Source organism: Bos indicus, chromosome 13 (genome assembly GCF_029378745.1).
Source record: "Bos indicus isolate NIAB-ARS_2022 breed Sahiwal x Tharparkar chromosome 13, NIAB-ARS_B.indTharparkar_mat_pri_1.0, whole genome shotgun sequence".
NCBI classification, from domain to species: Eukaryota; Metazoa; Chordata; class Mammalia; order Artiodactyla; family Bovidae; genus Bos; species Bos indicus.
The window spans coordinates 43070923-43090206 of NC_091772.1; the positions used below are offsets into that span (position 1 = coordinate 43070923).

General features: G+C 50.3%; 1 protein-coding gene across 1 annotated transcript; it reads left to right on the top strand.

The window, feature by feature from the left end:
• Positions 1 to 590: 590 nt before the first annotated feature.
• On the top strand, positions 591 to 18057 carry ASB13 (ankyrin repeat and SOCS box containing 13). Its single transcript, XM_019973291.2, has 6 exons — positions 591 to 726; positions 10796 to 10983; positions 12310 to 12460; positions 13963 to 14097; positions 14273 to 14464; positions 15659 to 18057. Exons 1-6 carry the CDS (start codon positions 684 to 686, stop codon positions 15784 to 15786), a joined length of 837 nt encoding a protein of 278 aa, XP_019828850.2. The 5' UTR covers positions 591 to 683; the 3' UTR covers positions 15787 to 18057.
• Positions 18058 to 19284: the final 1227 nt, after the last annotated feature.

Genomic DNA, 19284 nt, shown 5'->3' on the forward strand with positions numbered 1-19284 from the left:
CAGCTCTGGTAGGAAATACGTCTTCAAAATGAAAGCATGTGGGGGCGTGGGATGAGCTTTGCCTAGCTAGATCAATGCGAAGGAAGGTAGTGATTTGTGGCAGCTGGACACTTTTTACACAGGGACACAAGGACATGTTCTGCACATGGACATGTGGGCGCAATTTGCAAGCACAGACATATTTTGCTCACGGAGGCAGGTTTTGCCCGTGGACTCTTGGACATGTGGAAACGCTTTGCACACAGACACGTTTTGCACACCGACAGGGACGCGATATGCACATGGACAAACGGGCATATTTTGCATGTGGACATACATTGCACCTGGACACGTGTTTTTCAGGACACCTGTATAGGTTTGCACACTGATCCCTTCTGTATATGAACACATGGCACGGTTTGCACACGAACAAATATTTTGCACACGAACATACGTTCGTCCAGAAAAGCCCGAGGCGGCGACCGCGGAGTTGGACGCAAGTGGCCGCGGTGTGGCTCTGGCCGGGGGCCCGCCCGGGAGCCGCACTGGCGGGGCGGGGAACTACAACTCCCGGCTCTCAGCCACCTCGGCCGGACGCGGGGCGACGCCGAACGGCCCCGCCCAAAGGGCGGTGCGTTCCCGGCCCAGGTTCCCGCGGCGGTGCGAGTGGCGGAGCCGTGGACCGGGGCGCGGGAGCCGGTATCATGGAGCCTCGCGCCTCGGACAGCAGCTTCCTGGGCGACGTGGGTACGTGCGAGGCGCGGGGGTCACGGGCCGGCTCCGGGGACCGAGAGCTGCATCTGATGACATTCGCCCCCAGCGGGGACGCGTCCTGCTCTGAGGGGTGGCCAGGGGCGGCTGGCGGGGACTGGATCGGTTCGGAGGGCCGTGCTGTTAAAGGAGCAGGTCCGGGGGTGCCGTGCAGCTCAGACGGGGTTTCTGCGTCCCGTTCCAGGTTCCCCCGTCGGCCCGCGCGTTGCAGGGCTGGTCATCCTTGTGACTTCAGAACCGCAGACCTCCCCCCTACCCCCCACCCCCCACCCCCCGAGCGCCCAGCAACTTGGGGAGGATGCGGGGCTGTGCATGGTCACTGCCAAGTTCCGAGGAGAACCTAGGAAGCGCCCGCGTGGGACCACTGGTAGGGCAGCCCTGGTACCAGGGTTGGAGCAGACTGCCTTCCAGGCACCCAGTGGGAGGGTCGTGCGCGGGGTCGTTAGCATCCTACTGAGACACCAGGAATCCGGTCAGGAAGGAGTGTGTGCCCGTGTGAGACGTGCGACCTTGATTCTTCGTTGAGCCTTCCCTAGAATAAAATGGATGCTAGGGCAAAGGGCCATTCTCAGGCGAAGCAAGCCTCCCTGCCTACCGAGTAATTCTAGGGCAAATGACATGAGCAGTGAAAACACTTTGAAAGCCTGGAAAGAAGAAAATCTATACAGTACTTTTTATGCTCATAAAAAATGTAGTGCGAATAAAAGTGAGAAGTCTTAAGGGTAAATTTAGCTTAAGAGGAATTGCAGTCCTAGCAAAGCAAAGATATTTTAATGATGTTGCAAAACAGCCACCTTCAACAAGATCAAAGTCATTTAATAAGCATCTCTGTTTTTACTTGGCATTCTCATCCTAGGCAAGCACAGGACTTTGACCCTGCCAGTGTGAGCTGTGTTTGGTTGGTTCAATGAAACAGGCAATGAGCAGCTGACCACGGACACCTATTTAAACACATTTTAGTATTTTTGTTCATGTACAAGGTTCAGTGGCTTCCCTGGTGGCTCAGTGGTAAAGAATCCTCCTGAAATGTAAGAAATGCAGGTTCCATTCCTGGGTGGGGAAGATACCCTGGAGGAGGAAATGGCAATCACTTCCAGTATTGCCTGGAAAATTCCATGGACAGGGGAACCTGGTGGGCTACAGTCCATTGGGTCACAAGAGTCAGGCATGACTTAGTGACCAAACAACAAAAACAACAAGGTTCAATAGCACTGCATCACTCCTGGGTATGTTTTTTTGTACAGTTTAAGGAATGTATCTTTTAGAGGATAATCAACTCTGAATATTCATTGGAAGGACTGATGCTGAAGCTCCAATATTTTGGCCACCTGATAGGAAGACTCAACTCATTGGAAAAGACCCTGTTGCTGGGAAAGATTAGGGGCAGGAGCAGAACGGGGCAACAGAGGATGAGATGGGTAGACAGAATCACTGACTCTGTGGACATGAATTTGAGGAAACTCTGGGAGATAGTGAAGGACAGGGAAGACTGGGATGCTGCAGTCCATGTGGTCGCAAAGAGTCAGACACGACTGAGTGACTGAACAACAATAACATTCTAAACTAATGGAGGATGCACAGTTTCTGGGGTTCATGGTTATTTTTGACTTCGCCAGTGTTTTGTGTCATGTATTTCTTCCAAAATACATTTCATCCTGCTGACATTTTTATTCTCAACACAAATGAATAAACTCAATGTGTTGACTCCAAAACAGCGCTGCCATCCCAGCAGAAGCAGAGGACCATCGTAGGAACTTTAACTCATGTTAGCGTTCTGATCTCAAATTCTATGTGTGTAGTATACTCTAACCAAACCGGGTAGCTTTAATATAACCCTGTAATACTTCACAGAAGTAAAGGCAGCAGTCCTATAATATGGGTTTACCAATAAGAACCAAGAATTTAGGGCAAGTCGCATCCTAAAGTGAATCCAGTGTTTGTTCCTTAGCAAATGTAATTCATTGTCTGTCTGCAAAGTTGGAAAAAGTGACTCCTGATTTCAGCATCTGTACTCACGGGCTTCTGACTTGGAATCTAGAGGCTGGCAGAAGATGAAAGGGTTCTTGGCTTATCCTCAGCCTCTGGGGTGTTGGGAAGGTGGCACGGAGAGAGAAAGGGGGAGGCAGCCCTGGGACCAAGACACCCTGGGACCATGGTGAGAGCCACTGAGCTGCTCGGCTGTGTGCCGGGTGCTGACTACGAGCCTTGCAATAGCTGCAGGACACTCATCATTATCTATAAGTTAGAGGTGAAACAGTTTGCACAGCCAGGAAGTCACAAAGCTGAGGGTTTTTTTTTTTTTTTTAATATTTATTTATTTGGCTGAGCTGGGTCTCAGGGGTGGCAAGCAGATTCTTCAGCTGCAGCATATGTGGTCTAGTTGCCTGACCAGGGATTGAACCCGGGACCCCCTGCATTAGGAGCGCAGAGTCTTAGCCACTGGACCACCAAGGGAGTCCCCAACGCTGAGGTTTTAATGCAAGCAGTTCTTTTTGGTTTTGCCTGTTTTATGTTACAAGGCTCATGTCTCTTCTGTCAGATAAGATCATCTATAATCGATGTGTAGTGCTGGGTGGGTTTGTGACTGGGATGGATGCGTGTTGTCTGCTGCAGGTTCTCAGGGGGCGGGGGAGCACCATTACCATTCATCACCTCTGCATGATGTCACTTTCAGGCTCTGAGAAACGTCTTTGCCTCCGGGTGTCCATGATCAGGGTGGTAGGTCAATCGGCATCCCCATTCGAGTCTCCAAGTTCATCCTTCTGTTGAGTCTGCAGAATCCGATGGGTTTTGTTTGTTTGTTTTTTCTCTCTCTCTTTTTTTTTTTTTGGCCTTGCTGGATGGCTGTGGGATCCTAGTTCCCCAACCAGGGGTTGAACCCGGGGCCCTGGCAGTGAGAACACTGAGACCTAGCTACTGGACTGCTAGGGAATTCGGGATTTCATTTTCTAAAATAAGAATTGTAGTGAAAGTACTTTGAGAGATCTAGATAATTGGTGCCCTGGCTGGGAGATCAACTTCCTTAAAAATCTTCTCAAATTGCACGTCTTGTTTCTGCCTTAGAGAAGGCTGCATTCTAGAAGTGTCTAGTTAGAGGAGAATCCTCTGGGCCGTGCATTACACTACTAATGAAAATGTTTGAAGGAAATTAGGTTGATTTTAATACCAGTTGGTGTTCTGGGCACTCACTGTGGCCAGGAGTGGCTGCCAACTACAGCAGTACAAAGGAGTTTTGATTTTTTGGTATAACCGTCCTCCCCAGCTCACACCCCTGGGTCCTAAGCCCTGTAGGGGAGGGGTTGGGGCGGCAGATTATTGGATGAGCGGTCAGGAAGGTTGTGGAGGGAGGGCAAGCACCTGATTTGGGCGTTTCTCATAGAATGTGTTTAAGAAGCTCTTTCCCTCCCTTTCCCTGGCTGTCTTCCACTGCTTCCATAACCTCTTCCCACTTGTCTCTTTTGCTTTCACTTTTTCGCTTTCACTTTCTTTTTCCCTCTTAACTAAGCTTTGACTGTCTTATTCTTGTAGAAAGGTAAACCTTTTCTCTTTAAAATTTTTACCCAATTTAACACATTTTAAAAACCACACGGTGTGCCGCTTGACCTCAAGTTTACCAACAAACAGTATTTGGGGTATTGATCATGAAAACACTGAAAAAAGACCTTGCTCAAAAAATCTCTTCAAAAGCAGCAAAATACTCAGCCCCAAGTGCTAAATAAGGGTTTCTATTAATATATTTAAAAATGAAGATTTCTATCTTCCCTTAGAGTCAAGGTGACTGGTAGTTTCAAGCACACTGAACTTGAATTCAGACAGCACTGTAAGATGGGTGGTCATGATCAAGCATTTAATAGTGCCCAGCTATCAGCATGCATGTGGCTTTGGTCCCTAAGGCATCTCATGGAGAGGTTTGCCATTCTCAGGCACTGGTCTCTCTGTCCTTATGGGTCTTTGGCCCTGGTTTTTTTTTTTTTTTTTCACTCCTTTACTATTAGATGGGTGGGTACAGTTTGCCATGATTTCTAAGTCCTTTTAGCTCTTCAATTCATCTTTTCTTTGTACCCACAAATCCTTGACCTTCTGGGACTCTGGGGGACAAGTCACTGGGGTCACCTGACTTTCCAGAGAGTCCGCTGAGAGTGGGCCTCGGAACGCCAGCTCCACTGCGGCTTCAGTGACCGCTCACCCTGGCTACATCCCCATAAAGGTGCCCTGCAGCTGTGCATGGGGTAAGGGAAAGCTTACCTGTCATCATTTCAAGAATACTTACCGGGATATTTGGGGAGAAGGCTTATTTCAATCTCTGCAGTGAGGGCCCCGGGCTGCCCTTCATGATAGACTTGGAGCCAGATACTGGCCCAAGTAACACTGAAGGGTGCCTGGTGGATGCTGAGCTGTTGGATCCGCTTGTGATGGAGGTGTTCTCTATGGCCTTTGGAAAACACTCTTTGTTACAATGAAGCTGCTGTGTGGAGGGGCTGCCTGGCTGGGGAGGAGTGGTCAGGGTCAGAGTCAGGGTCAGCACAGGGGCCGGGCTCTGGACAGTCGGGTAGGGCCGATGGTAGCTCTGCTCTGCACATGGGCCAGAGGCCGGGCAGGCCATGCCCGCCGGAGGGACAGGCTCTCTGGGAGGGTTGGCTGGCCTGTGGCTGAGAGCTGCTGTTTGGGCTCAAAGAGCTGGATTCCGGGCTCTGGATGACTAAGCGGGATACTGGTAAATTGGCTCTCTGAAGAAAAAGGAAAAACAAACAAACAAACAAACAAACAAAAGGAAAAACCTATTCTGATTTGCTGCTTCCCCGTGCTGACTCCAGCTCCCAGAGGTTTCCGCCTGGCCAGACTGCTGGCTATTTGGGTGGAGGGTCTCGAACAGCCACCCCTGGGCAGTGTGTAGAGGAGGCAGGCAGTGTCTTCCGGGCACTGTGGCCTTGGCTGTCTTGCAACAGACTCCCATCTGACTGATGCCCTGGCATGTGGCATGGCTTGAGTGGGCGAGGCCACAGGCGTGGCCCAGGTCAGTGTTCGGGCTGGGCAGGCCTGTGACGGGCCGGTCGAGGGGTGTACTCTGGCAGTAGGGGACCGACCCTGCTGCAGTGGGACAAGTTCAGTCTGGCCAGTAGAACAGGCTCCTGGAGAGAATGTGTGTGTTTGATACCTGTGTGTCAGTGTGGTGATGGAATGGAAGGTGGGTGGCTGAGGTCCTGCCATGAAGATGCTTGTGGAAGGGGAGGAGGGGAGTCAGGGGCAGGTGTGTGCACAGGGGCGGCCTAAAGGAGGCGCGGGTAGGGGGCCACACGCCAGAAGCTCCCTCGAGGAGCTTAGACCAAGCCTCAGTGGGGAGGGGTAGTGGGGCTGAGTGGGGCACAGCACACCTGGACCCTCTGTCAGCTACCTGAGGCTCCGTGCGATTGGCGACAAGGCTGTGTGTGGGGGAGTGGTGAGATGGGAGGATGTGGGCGGGTGGGGGGAGCCTGGAAAAAGGGGCTGGGGCTCCATCCTGGAGGGTCTGTATTCCTGGCATGCAAAGGCATGTGGATTATGTGGATTATTCCAGAGACAAGTGCAAGGGTCTGAAGCAGGCTCCCCCATGACCCACTGATGACTTAGCTGCTAATGCTAAGTGGGGAGTGCTAAGTTCTAAGTGGGAAGTGGGGAGGGGAAGACCAGAGCAGGTGTGATAGGAGGGAGGGGGTTGATGGGAATGGGGAGCCAGGAGACCGATTATGTGGCAGGGCTGGGATTCAGGGGAAGTCTCATCCCAGAGGGAGGGTCTCAGGTTTCCAGGGTGGCCCCTCTCCAGTACTTTGGCCACCTGATGTGAAGAAACGACTCATTGGTAAAGACCCTGATGCTGGGAAAGATTGAAGGTGGGAGGTGAAGGGGATGACAGAGGATGAGATGGTTGGATGGCATCACTGATGTGACGGACATGAGTTTGAGCAAGCTCTGGGAGTTGGTGATGGACAGGGAGGCCTGGCGTGCTGCAGTCCATGGGGTCGCAAAAGGTCGGACATGACTGAGCAACTGAACTGACTGACTGACCCTCTCCCAGGGGAGTGGTCCAGGGGTGGGGGCACCCGGTCATACATGGGGTCCAGGCACAGGGCTGGAAACAGCCTGAGCTCAGTGGGTCCACTAGCATGGCATCTTCCTGCCTCTCTTCCCTGCAGGCTCTTTGCTTTAAGGTTGAAAAGTATATTCCAACCCACCCAACCTTCTCACTCTGGTGAGGGAGGGCATGCAGTGGTGGAGGGGGAGGGATGGGGGCTGCCGAGCTTCCCACTGCTGGCCAGTGCGCCTTCTTGCAGCTGCACTTCCTTTCAGCCACAAGGCACCCTGTGTTCTTTATCTCTAGGGTCACTCTCCCCTCCCCTTTGCTTCCAGGGGTCTTCAGAGACCACTGAAACTGCCACTCCCCTCCACCTCCCCCCTGCTGTAAAGCTGTCCCCTCTTGATGACACCCTGTGGTTGGTACTAGCTGTGGTTAACACCTCCCCCACTCCTGGGGCCTCCTCCATCTTTGTTACTCCCTTAAAAAAGAATTTTTAAAGTTTTCACTCTGGCTAAAAAAACCCATAGAAATGGTGAAGATGGTCAGTTTTCATTGTGCAGTTCAGTAGTATGAACTACATGCACATTTTGATATAACAGAGTTCTAGATTTTTCATCTTATAACATGGAAACTGTGCACCTGTTCACCTCCCCATTGTTCCCCTTCCCCTTTCCCCCCAGCAGCCACTATTCTATTTTCTGTCTCTATGACTTTGACTCTGGGAACTTCATGTAAGTGGAATCATACAGTATTTGTCTTTTTGTGACTTGCTTATTTCACTGAGTGTCATGTCCTCAAGGTTCATTTATGTTGCAGCCTGTGTCAGCATCTCTTTCCTTTTTAAGGCTGAATAATATTCATGGTGTGTATATATCATGTCTTCTTTATCCATTCATCCTCCATGGGCACTCAGGTACTTTCTGTATCATGCTATTGTAAATGATGCTGCAGTGAACGTGGATTCTATATCTTATCGAATTAGTGTTTGCAGTTTCTTTGGAGAAAAATTGCTGGATTGTCTGGTAGTTCTGTTTTAATTTTTGAGGAACTGAAGTACTCCTGTCCAAAGTGCCTGCACCACTTTGCTTTCCCACGAACAGTGCATAAAGGTTCCAATTTCTCCACATCTTTGCCAACATCTATTTTCTGTTCTTTTGATAGTAGCCATCTTAATGGGTGTGTGGTGGTATCTCATTGTGGTTTTGATTTGCATGTCTCTGACGATTGTGGTGAGCATCTTTTCATGTGCCTGTTGACCATCTGTATATCTTTAGAGAAATACCTCAGTCCCTTGTTACTTTTTTTTAACAGGTTATTTATGTTGTTGAGTTGTAGGCATTCTTTATTCTGATATATATGGTCCCCCTTCCCATCGGTGCCTTTCACTGTTAACTGAGGCCCACATAAATTCTCTCCTTTGTAATCATATCTGCTGCTTCTGATCTCTGCCCTCAGCTGCTGCTAAGACAAATGTAGCCGTTGTTTATTCATTAGAAAATATGGTTCCCAGTAAGCTGCACTTCCTCTGTAGACTGGTCAGAAAGAGATACAATTAGATTTTCTTTAAAAAATTTTATGTCTAGGCTTTAGAATTCATATTAGTAATTCCTCCCATTCATTCATCCCTTATTCACTCAACAAGCAAGTCGTGAGCGCCTTTGCCGGGCCTCACACGGTGCCAGGCACTGGGAATAGAGCCAGCAGGTGACGCCCGGCAGGCTGGCCATAGCCCCACCTCCTCCGTGATGCCTTCCCGACAAGTTCTGGACACCCTGGACATGGGTCATCTTGCTTCTAATTTCCTGTAACTTGACCTGTTCCTTCAGTACTGCAGTCATCCTGTGGTTTTGAATTGGTTGTTCACCCCCTGCCCATGACTGTGAACTGCTTGCTCACTGTCACGTCCTTCCATCTTTGTGCTCCATGGTGGGGGAAGCTGTGTCTACTTGCACAGGCTGCTCAGTGGATGCTCGGGTCTCCCCTGCACCCATCTTCCTGAGCTGCACTTTCCTCCTTCCTGCAAGACCCAGGCCCCCCCTGCTCTTCTCTTCTGAGGGTTGCAGCTGCTCAGTCTGCTCCCCTGAGATTGACCTGAAAGTGATCCACAGCCACTTTCCACTACCTACCCCCTCCAAAGACAGGCACTCAGGTGGCCACTCATTCCAACTGGGAGACATACTGGGGTCTCCTTCTGGGGTCAAGTAAGTACAAAGTTCCCCAAGCTTGGATTCTGCATTTGTGGGGCTCACATCTCCTGAGGTCTGTTCCTGTGCTTGCAGATGCCTGCCTTCTTGCTATGTCCTCATGTGGTCTTTGCTTCATTCACCCAGATCCCTGGTGTCTGTGTGTCCTAACCTCCTTTTCTTCTAAGGGCACCAGTCATACTGGATTAGGGCCCACACTAATAAGCCTGCTTTAACTTAATGACTTCTATAATTATGTCTCCAAATACCATCTCATTCTGAGGTGTTAGAAGTTAGGGCTTCAACATATGGATTTTGGGGACACAGTTCAGTCCATAACAAACTGTATGCCAACAAATTAGATAACATAGATGAAGTACACAAGTTCCTAAAAAGAGGCAAACTTCAAACTGCCAAAACTAACTCAAAAAAAAAAAAAAATTCTAAATAAAAAACTTAAAGAAAGCCCAGACCCAGATGTCTTCACAGATGAATTTGACCTAATATTTAAAGATTTAATACCAGTTCTTCATAAACTCTTCCAAAATTTAAAGGGAGGAATACTTCCCAATTCGTTCTCTGAGGACAGTATTACTTTGACCCCCAAACCAGACAAATACACCAATCACAAGAAAAGTGACTCTTATGAACATAGACCCTCAAATCCTCAAAATATGTGTGAACCAACTCTATCTTATAAAAAGATTATACACCATGACCAAGTGGAATTTATCCCAAGAACGCACAGTTGGTTGAACATCTAAAAATCAATTAATGTATTACACCATTTTGATATAATTAAGAAAAAATAGCCAGCATGATCATTGCCATAGCTCCAGATAAAGTACTTGACAAATCCAACACCCTCTCATGATAAAAACACTCAAAAAACTAGAAATAGAAGAGAATATCCTTGACCTGAAAAAGGACATCCATGAAAACCCACAGCTTTTGTGGTGAAGGACAAAGCTATTTTTGGCCACACTGCACAGCATGCTGGATCTTAGTTTCCCAAACAGGGATCAAACCTACATCCTCTACAGTTGGAGCATGGAGTCTTAACAACTGGAGGACAAAGATTTTGCCCCAGGACCAGGAATAAGGCAGGAGGTGTCTTTTGGTACTTCTGTTCAATGTGCAGCTGCACATTCAAGCCAAAGCAATTAGGCAAGAAAAAGAAAAGGCATCCGGATTAGAGAGGGAGAAGCAAAGCTACCTCTCAATACAGATGACATGATTTACTGTAGGAAATCCTGAGGAATCTGATAAAACTGAATTAAAAGAAGGCTTTCTTTTCATTTTTTGCCTTTGAAGGCTCTCCCAAGCAAGGATAAGGGAAGTGTAAATGCCATGTTATGAGTATATAAGTGCGAGGGTTGTGGAAGATGTGTTTCCTGGAGAAAGAGATGTTTCAAATGGGTCCACATGGACGGCATAACATCTAAACTAAGGAGATTGCAGAATGGATGGCTAGGTAGGGGCAAAGGTGGGCTTCTCAAGCAGAGAGAATGTATGCAGAGACACAGGTGTGCCAGGGCAGGGAACCATGATGAGCCAGCAGTGTGGCTGGAGATCAGGCTTGTGGGGGTCAGTGGTAGGAGAGGAGTCAAGGAGGTGCCTCCCCAAAGACTTGGGCTCTGCCCATAGGCAGTGGATATCACTCAAGGATTTTGAATAGGGGTATCTGGACCAATTACACTTTCGTGTATACAGTGGCTTAGGTTTCATAAAGGGTCCTGGGGTCATACATGTGTTCATTTGACCTGGACAGAAGTGGCATGGTCTTAGCATTACCTGTTTTCCTTTCCAGGTTTCTGGGTGGAGCGCACCCCTGTGCACGAGGCGGCCCAGCGGGGGGAGACCCGACAGCTGCAGCAGCTGATAGAGAGTGGGGCCTGCGTCAATCAGGTCACAGTGGACTCCATCACGCCCCTGCATGCAGCCAGTCTGCAGGGCCAGGTGCAGTGCGTGCAGCTGCTGCTGGCCGCTGGGGCCCAGGTAAGCCACCCTGTAGCACAGACCCCCCGCCGCCCCCCCCCCCGGAATGGCAGGACAAGCTCTAGAGGAAAAGAGGCTTGGGAATAGCATTCTGTGTGTTGTGAGCACACAGAAAGAAAGGAAACCACTGCAGAAGGCTGAGAAGGAAAGAAGGAGGAAACCAGAATGGGCTGTAGAGGGGGCCAATCCCTATGGCAACCACACCCTGAGATTGTGAGGAAGCCTTTGGACTGGCTGTTGGGAGGTCACTAGCAGTGGAAGAGAAGGGGTTTTAGCAAAGTGGTGGCCAGCTCTGCAGATGAGCCAGGCTGTGCACCTTTCAGAGGCCAGCTGCCTATGGGGCTGGTGGGGCCTTGGCTGCAGGAGCCATTTGGGTGCAGAGAGCAGGATGATTATGTGGGATGCTGGCAAACCAGCTTTGGAAAGGCCAAGTAGAAAGGAACAAAAGCAAGACTGACTCGCTGCTTTCCCTAGTTAAGGACTCACAGCCATACCGGGTATTGGGCTGGCGGAATTGCTGGGTCTTTACCAGCAGGCTGGGCAGGCTGGTAGGAGCTGGCTTGGCTCCCACGGGACAGCAATGGGGGAAGGTGAGGGAGAAGGGAAGGCTGTGCACTGCTCACTCTTCCCAGAATTTGGCTATGACAGCAGTTCCAGAGGAAATGGAACAAGCTTCAGCGTGAACCCAAATAACAGCTGAATTTGGACAAATTCTAAGCAGAATCTGCCAGTTTGGGGAGTTGCCTTTTCCTGCTCTGTGATTTTCCAGCTAGAAGAGGCATGGTTAGACAGTTTGGGGCACTCCTCCTAGATGGGGCTCGAGTTAAAGCCGGTTTTCCTACCCTGCCTGTGCTAATGAGGTGTTGGGGTGGTGGCAGGAATGAGGCTGAGTTGAAAGAAAAGCCCAAATCGCTTGCTGGCTGTACTTAGGCTCCCGTAGGCACGCCCTGAGGTCTGTGAACGCACTCGCCTGGGACAGTGCCTCACCACGTACGTAATGGTGTTCTTCACTCAGTCGTGTCCAACTTTTTTGCGACCCCATGGACTGTAGCCCGCCAGGCTCCTCTGTACATGGGATTCTCCAGGAATACTAGAGTGGGTTGCCATTCCCTTCTCCAGGGGACTTTCCTAACCCAGGGATTGAACCCAGGTCTCTTGCATTGCAGGCAGACTCTTGACCTTCTGAACCACTAGGGAAGATACGTAGTAGAAAACCTAAGGACTCAGGAGAACCACGCAGTGTCTTTGCAGAGATGAACATGCATCAGAGCGTGAGTGGCTGGCACCCTCTCCTTCACCCTCTGATGCTTGTTACCCTCCCTCCAGGTGGATGCTCGCAACATCGATGGCAGCACCCCGCTCTGTGATGCCTGTGCCTCAGGCAGTGTCGAGTGCGTGAAGCTCCTGCTCTCCTACGGGGCCAAGGTCAACCCACCCCTGTACACAGCGTCCCCGCTGCACGAGGCCTGCATGAGCGGTGAGTTGGCAGAGGCCTAGATGCCAGGGAGGCTGTCCGACGGCTGGTGAAGCTGTGGAGTCCGGTGCTTTTCCTCCTGGAGATGCAGTGCTCGCCCGGACTGAAGGCAGGGTTCTAGTCAGTTAGCATCTTTCAGATGCTCACCCGGGAGTCAGGTGCCCCCTGCAGCCACTCACCTCATGGGCTGCCCTGAGAGTTCCTGATCTGGCAGGAAGAGGAGGCCCAGACGCATCCTCGAGGCAGATGCTCTCAGAGGAGCTGGGCGCTTGTGGTTTTCAGCTGCCCCTGGATTTCAGAGGGTGGGAGGACACGGCTGCTCCAGTCTCACTGGGTCAGACACGCCCAGGAGAGGAGCTATGACAGGCAGAACTGGAAATTTAGGGTGAGACCAGCGGGCCAGAAATATTTGAGAGGCTAGACTAGGCAGTTTGGATTCCACTGTTTAGAGCAAAGTTTGCACGCCTGTCTTGGGCTTTGGCGGGTGCAATGCTCTGGCTCGCTGTGCTTGTTGGGACCTGGGCTCTCCTATGGCTCCCCTGTCTCTGCTGCCTGCACCCCGAATCCCACGCCAAGTCACCTTTGTCAATGGGGACCGCTTCAGGCAGCTCTGAAGGTTTTTGAGCGGATGCTGAATGCTAGGAACACATTTTTGAAAGATTCGTTTAGCAGCCACCCATCCATGCACAGCATGGGGAAGAGAAGTGTTTTTATTCCTTCACTCATCTTGGTTCACTGGCAGCGTCCTGCCAATAGGATGGACAAGGGACAAGGGACGGATTAAGAAGAGAAAACCAAGCAGAAGTTAGTGTGTGCATTGCACATACACACAGGAGAGCTCAGGCAGAGGGTGGTTAGATTTGATGTAGGGGAGAGGACAGCCAAGGTCCAGGTCGGCTCAGGGTGAGGAGGATGCTGGCTGGGGAGTGGAGAGGACCTGGTCATGGGGGACAAGTCCACATGAAAATGGCCACAGCCTGGTGGTGGAGGGGGAGCAGGCGTGATCAAGAAATGAGAGAGGATGGAGTCTGGGATGGATGGAGCCCCACCTAAGCTCAACCCCAAACTTGAGTTAAAGATGCTGGAGAAAAGCCAGGAAAGAGGCCAGAAAGGTGTCAGCTGGGAGGGGCCAGGGAACCCCTGAGGTAGGAAAGTTTAGGGAAGTTCATCCAGGCAGCTTTGTGTTTCAGATACAGCTTGGGGAACAACCAGAGGTGGGGAGACCCTTCTCTCCACCAGGGCCGGGGAGCTTTGTGTTCACAGCTGGTGACCCAAACTTTGTGTTCTCCCAGTGCTGGGTATAGATCCGTGCAGCTCTCCCCTTGTCCCCTTGCCTGGCAGGCTTTGGGGGATGGTGGGCGAGCTCCCCAGGGAAGGACGCCCACCCTATGCTCCCATGGGTTGCAGCCCACATCCCCTGTCTCCTGCTGCCGCCAAGCTCGCTCCAGCCACGCCTGTTACTTCAAATACACAAGGCTTTTCCCTCTGCTTCTGTTTCTTTTAAGGAAGTTCCGAGTGTGTGAGGCTTCTGATTGATGTTGGGGCCAACCTGGAAGCGCACGACTGCCACTTTGGGACCCCTCTGCACGTTGCATGCGCCCGCGAGCATCTGGACTGCGTCAAAGTGCTGCTCAATGCGGGTGCGTAGTCTTTGTCGCCCCCCCACCCCTCCACCCCAGCCCCGGGCTCAGCACAACAGCGTTTCCACCTGCGCCGCCTGCTGCTGCAGAGATTGACTCTGTTTCTGGGAAGGGGCTGATGCTTTCATGTCCCGTGTTCCTTGGAGATTTTTGACCCTACTCCTGACCCCTACAGGGGCAAACGTGAACGCGGCGAAGCTCCACGAGACGGCACTGCACCACGCAGCCAAGGTGAAGAACGTGGACCTCATCGAGATGCTCATCCAGTTTGGAGGCAACATCTACGCGCGCGACAACCGGGGGCGGAAGCCGTCGGACTACACGTGGGCCAGCAGTGCCCCCGCCAGGTGCCTGGAGCACTATGAGAGTGAGTGTGTGCGCAGTGGCTCCTGGCGCCGCGTATGCGCGCGCTGGGGTTGTGGGGACCGCTTGTGGGAGCCTCTGGGATGATCATGATCAGTCATCCCTTTATTCAGACGGGTCCCTGCGATGATGCAGATACAGGCCGGAATCTTCAGCTGACAGGACAAACCACCAGCTAAGAAAACGCCTCGTCTCTGGGGACACATTTTTAAGAGTTTACATGGAATTGCAGTCACAAGAGACTTTCAAATACCAATTGGAAAAAAAAAAAACCCATTGATTAAACATTTTGCCAACCTGACCCAACCAAAATCCATCATGGATTGAGAGGCAAATACTATCTACATCTGTCCAGAAAACATTTTCTAGAAGGTGTTTTCTCTTGCTGCATCTAAATAATTTAGGAGGAAGTAACTGGGAAAAGGAATGTCACCAGTAATTCATTTTTCTTTCAAAGAGGTTTTTCTTTCCTAACATTTCTTAAGTAGAGAATACTCTCTTTGGTTAATGTATATGGATATTTTGATCAAACACTCATGGTCCTAAAGGCAGCCGTTGGGGCCAGGCTCTGCTCTGTACACGTTCCTATGGCCCAATGGTCAGGGGCCTCCAGGCACGTTCCTTCTTTGGCCCTGGTGTGTGTCCCTCATGAGCTGTAGCTCCAGGCTTCATCTTCAGGCCTGCGGTCCTGACCCTTTGTCCTGTGGGTCAGTTCTTCATGGGTCCCTGTGGCTGCAGTGCTCCAGAGCAGAGCCCCTGGGGCTTGGAACTGCAGGGGTGGGCAGCCGGCACTGGCTGCCTGAACCCTTGCCCTATCCTCATCTGTCTGGAAGTTTGACAAACAAGCCTACTGGCTGCAGATTTGTGCTTTGCTGATGAATCCATGTGCTCAGTTATAACATTATGGCGCCAAAAAAAAAAAAAAAAACCCACAAAAGCCAAAAAAAATCCCCCCAAAACCCAAAGCCCACAAGATGAAACCCCAGGGGCCATCAGCTGAATTCTATTTCCTGATCTTCTGTCCTGGGTCCCAGTCCCTGGCTGTCCTTCCTGGCCGCCTTCCGGAGAGGGTACACAGGGCTCATCATCTTTGCAGGACAGGGGAGGTGTCTGCAGTTCTGTCCTGGCTCTTGTTACGCTGAAGGATGCTGCACTCCTTCCTCAAGCTGACTCACGTACATTCTGTCCCTTTCTGCAGAGACCCCTCTTAGCCTGTCTCAGCTCTGCAGGGTGAGCCTGAGGCGGGCGGCTGGCGTCAGGGGGCTGGAGAAGATTGCCAGACTGGACATCCCTCCCCGGCTCATCGACTTCCTCTCCTACAACTGAGCTTCAGGCGCGAGGTCCAGGCAGCCAGTGACTCAGGGCCGACGGGGGCTTTCTGCCCTCGACGTCAGAAACTGTGGTGCTGCTGTGGGAGCAGCACCCCGAGTCCCTCCGGACCATCCTGTTTCGTCTTCTGTGCAGACCCTTGGCGGATATTTCTAAGGCCCTGGGAAAGGCCTGGGGCTGGCCCTCCCTGGACTTCAGTCCAGCTGGCTCCAACTTCCTCCCAGCCGTGCTGGTTTCTCTCTTCATGACCTTCCTCGGAGGGATTTTCAGGACAGACTCTCCAGAAGCATGGGGGGGCCAGGTGGGGCTGGGGGGCCAGGGCTCTGATTCCATTTACACACACCTGGGAGGCACCACCCCTGATTCCTTCAGTGCCGGGTGGCCCTGGATGTGCAAAGGGAGGAGCCTGCACTGTAGGGGGCGGGCCCCTGGGAGTGGGTCCCGGCCAGGCCCAGGACGGCGCTTTGGGGACAGCCTGCCCCCTTGGGTGCTTTTTTCTGGAGCCACTGTTGGCACCTTGTGAGAATCACCTGTGCCCAGGTGTGCCCATCATTCAGGGGGCTTTATACAGGTCTCAGTGGGGAAGTATCAGGCTTCCTATTCCCACAGTGTTTCTTAAGAAGTTTTTCTCCAGTCTGAGGTCTCAGCTCTTTCAAAAAGTGTATGCTGGTGATGAAAGCTTTTAGACACATGCGCTGTAGCACTTAGGTTTCGTTAACAAGTCTGTAAAGCAACAGGTAACAGGAAGGCGTCTTAGCACATCCTTCCTGGGTTAGTGATTTCCAACGTGAAGCACTGCTGGGAAACTCTTTAGAGACTGTTTTTCATCTTTCTACAGCTGCTAAATGAATTCTTTGCCCACCCCAAGTTTTGCTAATTTCCTGAAGCTCTGCAGTCGGCAGAAGAGGTCGCATCACCCTCTGCCAGGTCGAGCGTGGATTCATGCATTTTTTGTGGACACTTAAGGAACATCTGAGCTTCAGGCACTGCCCTGGTGCTGTGAGCTGGCCAGGAATCAGACTCGTCATCCAGTCAGGGCGAGAAAGTGTTGCACAGTCTGTTTTTAGTAATAGAAAGAAGCAAGTAATTCTACATTATAAACCATGAGGTGACATGACATAGTATGTTCAAACTGCATCTGTCTGCTTAAGATTCTGTATCATAATTTAAAATCTCAGGGGTTAAACTAGAGGACGTTTGTATAAGTAGTTGAGGTCTATATGGTTTGGGGGGCAATGGAGAAAGTACCCCTTGTGAACTCTCTTGTGGGTCAGGCCTCAAGCCAGTGTCCCCAGAAATGTTGACCTCACCAGGTTCCTCCGGAGACTGTGGGGGGAAGAATGAGCCTGGTGGGTCAAGGTCACGCCAGCTGTGCTCACGACCAGGGGCACCTCTTGGCAGGGCTACATGGGTGGGGCCCATATGTGGTGGAAAGTTCTGTGCTGGCAGCTGTGGGTATTTTCTGCTCCACTGCTCAGGCTGTTAGGATGGTGCTTCCTCGTACGAGGAGATAAGAGCCACTCCCATTTGCTGCAGGTGTAGATATGTGTTCTGGGTCAATCAGTGTATCCGTGTGCACTAATCACACACAGACACAAAAAAGCGCCAGGTTCTGCCCTCATCTTTGCAACAGGAACTTGCCTCTGTCTGTGAAAGCTGCTAACGTTTCCACATGTGGGACACCAGGGGCAGAGTCTGGTTCCTGCATTCACTGCTCAATAAAATTGGTCGGGGTGAGTCCGTCCTTTTGTGCACATGGCCCTTTTCTTATTGGGGGCGGGCAGAAGCACAGGGTGGGCTTCATCCAGGGAGAGCCAGAGGGGCTGCTGTCACCTCCGCTGGGTCTTGGCCAGTCCTGGACGTGTGTCTCCCTCGCCCCTCTTCCAGCCGCTCCTCTCCTGGTGCTGGTCTCCATACCCCCGTGTGTGGAGAGACCCTGCCCAAGGGATCAGATGGCTAACATTCCAGGGCTTCCTATAGCTGCCCCCCACTTTACTGAGATGTAACTGATGAGCATAGACACCTCCATAGGACTGGCTGAAGACACATCTTGGCCCTCTGAGCCTGGGTCTTCCCGGCTGTAGGAGAGGGATCAAGGTCATACTTTGATCATTGAAAGGATATAATGACCAACCACCAAATCTCACGGATGAGAATATAAGGCCAGTTAGTTTCAGATGTTTTCATGAAGCCAAAATTCGGTGATGAGACGTTGCCTTGAAAACAATGACGTGCTTCTCAAATATTAAAGTTGTATGCATGACTGTACTTTGTTGTATGTATGACTGTGGCTTTGTTGATGTGTAAACCTCTTCCTTGGTGATGTCAGTGGTAAAGAACCTGCCTGCTGATACAGAAGACATAAGAGACGTGGGTTCGATCCCTGGGTCAGGAAGATTCCCTGGAGGAGGGCATGGTAACCCACTCCAGTATTCTTGCCTGGAGAATGCCATGGACAGAGGAGCCTGGCAGGCTACAGTCCATACAGTTTCAAAGAATTGGATATGACTGAAGCGACTTAGCACATGCACACATCTTACAACCATGTAAACAATTCTCTTCTGACTTTGAGGTAGGACCACCTATTTCAGGAGTAATCCACTCAGAACACCTCTAGTTTACATTTTAAAATTCAATGTGCACATAAGGAACTATATTCAACATCTTGTGATAAACCATAATGGAAAAGAGTGTGAAAAACAATATATATACAAACGGAGTCACTTTGCTGTACAGCAGAAATTAACATTGTAAATCAACTCTACTTTAAAAAATTAAAAAAAAAAAAAAACAGCCCAATGTGCAGCTGACAGGTTTGGAGAAGATATTTGTGATAAAGATAACAAACGACTACTGATCAAACTATGTAAGATATTTTATAAATCATTCAGAAGAAGATTAACACCCCCCTCCCCCCAAAAATAAAGCAGGCAAAGACTATGAACAAGAAATTTACAAAAGAGGAAACCTCAAATGTCCCATGACATGAAAGGTTGGTCCTTTCCTGTCCAACCTGTCCAAAGTAGTGATGATGGAAATGCACATTAGTGAGTACACACTTCAATGAAATGATACCGTTAAGTACCATCATCTTAACAAAAATGAAAATGGATGTTGGGCAAATGGCAACTCAGACGGCCAACAGGGGTATAAATTGGTACGTGTGTTTTGGAAAGCTGTTAGATCATATTGCTAAAAGTGCTTTACCACAATTGTACAGTAGCTCTACTTTCTTTTTTGTTTTCTTCTAGTTGCATTGTTATTGACATACAGCACTATATGAGTTTAAGGTGTACAACACACAGTGAAATGATGACCACCTCAGACTTACTGAACGTGGATCATCTCATATAGATCAACATGAAAGAAATAGAAAACAATGTTTTCCTTGTGATGAGAACTCAATTTACTTTTTAAACAACTTTTATACAATGTATAGCAGTGTTATATTTATCATGTGTGTTACATCTCTAGCACTTATTTATCTTGTAACAG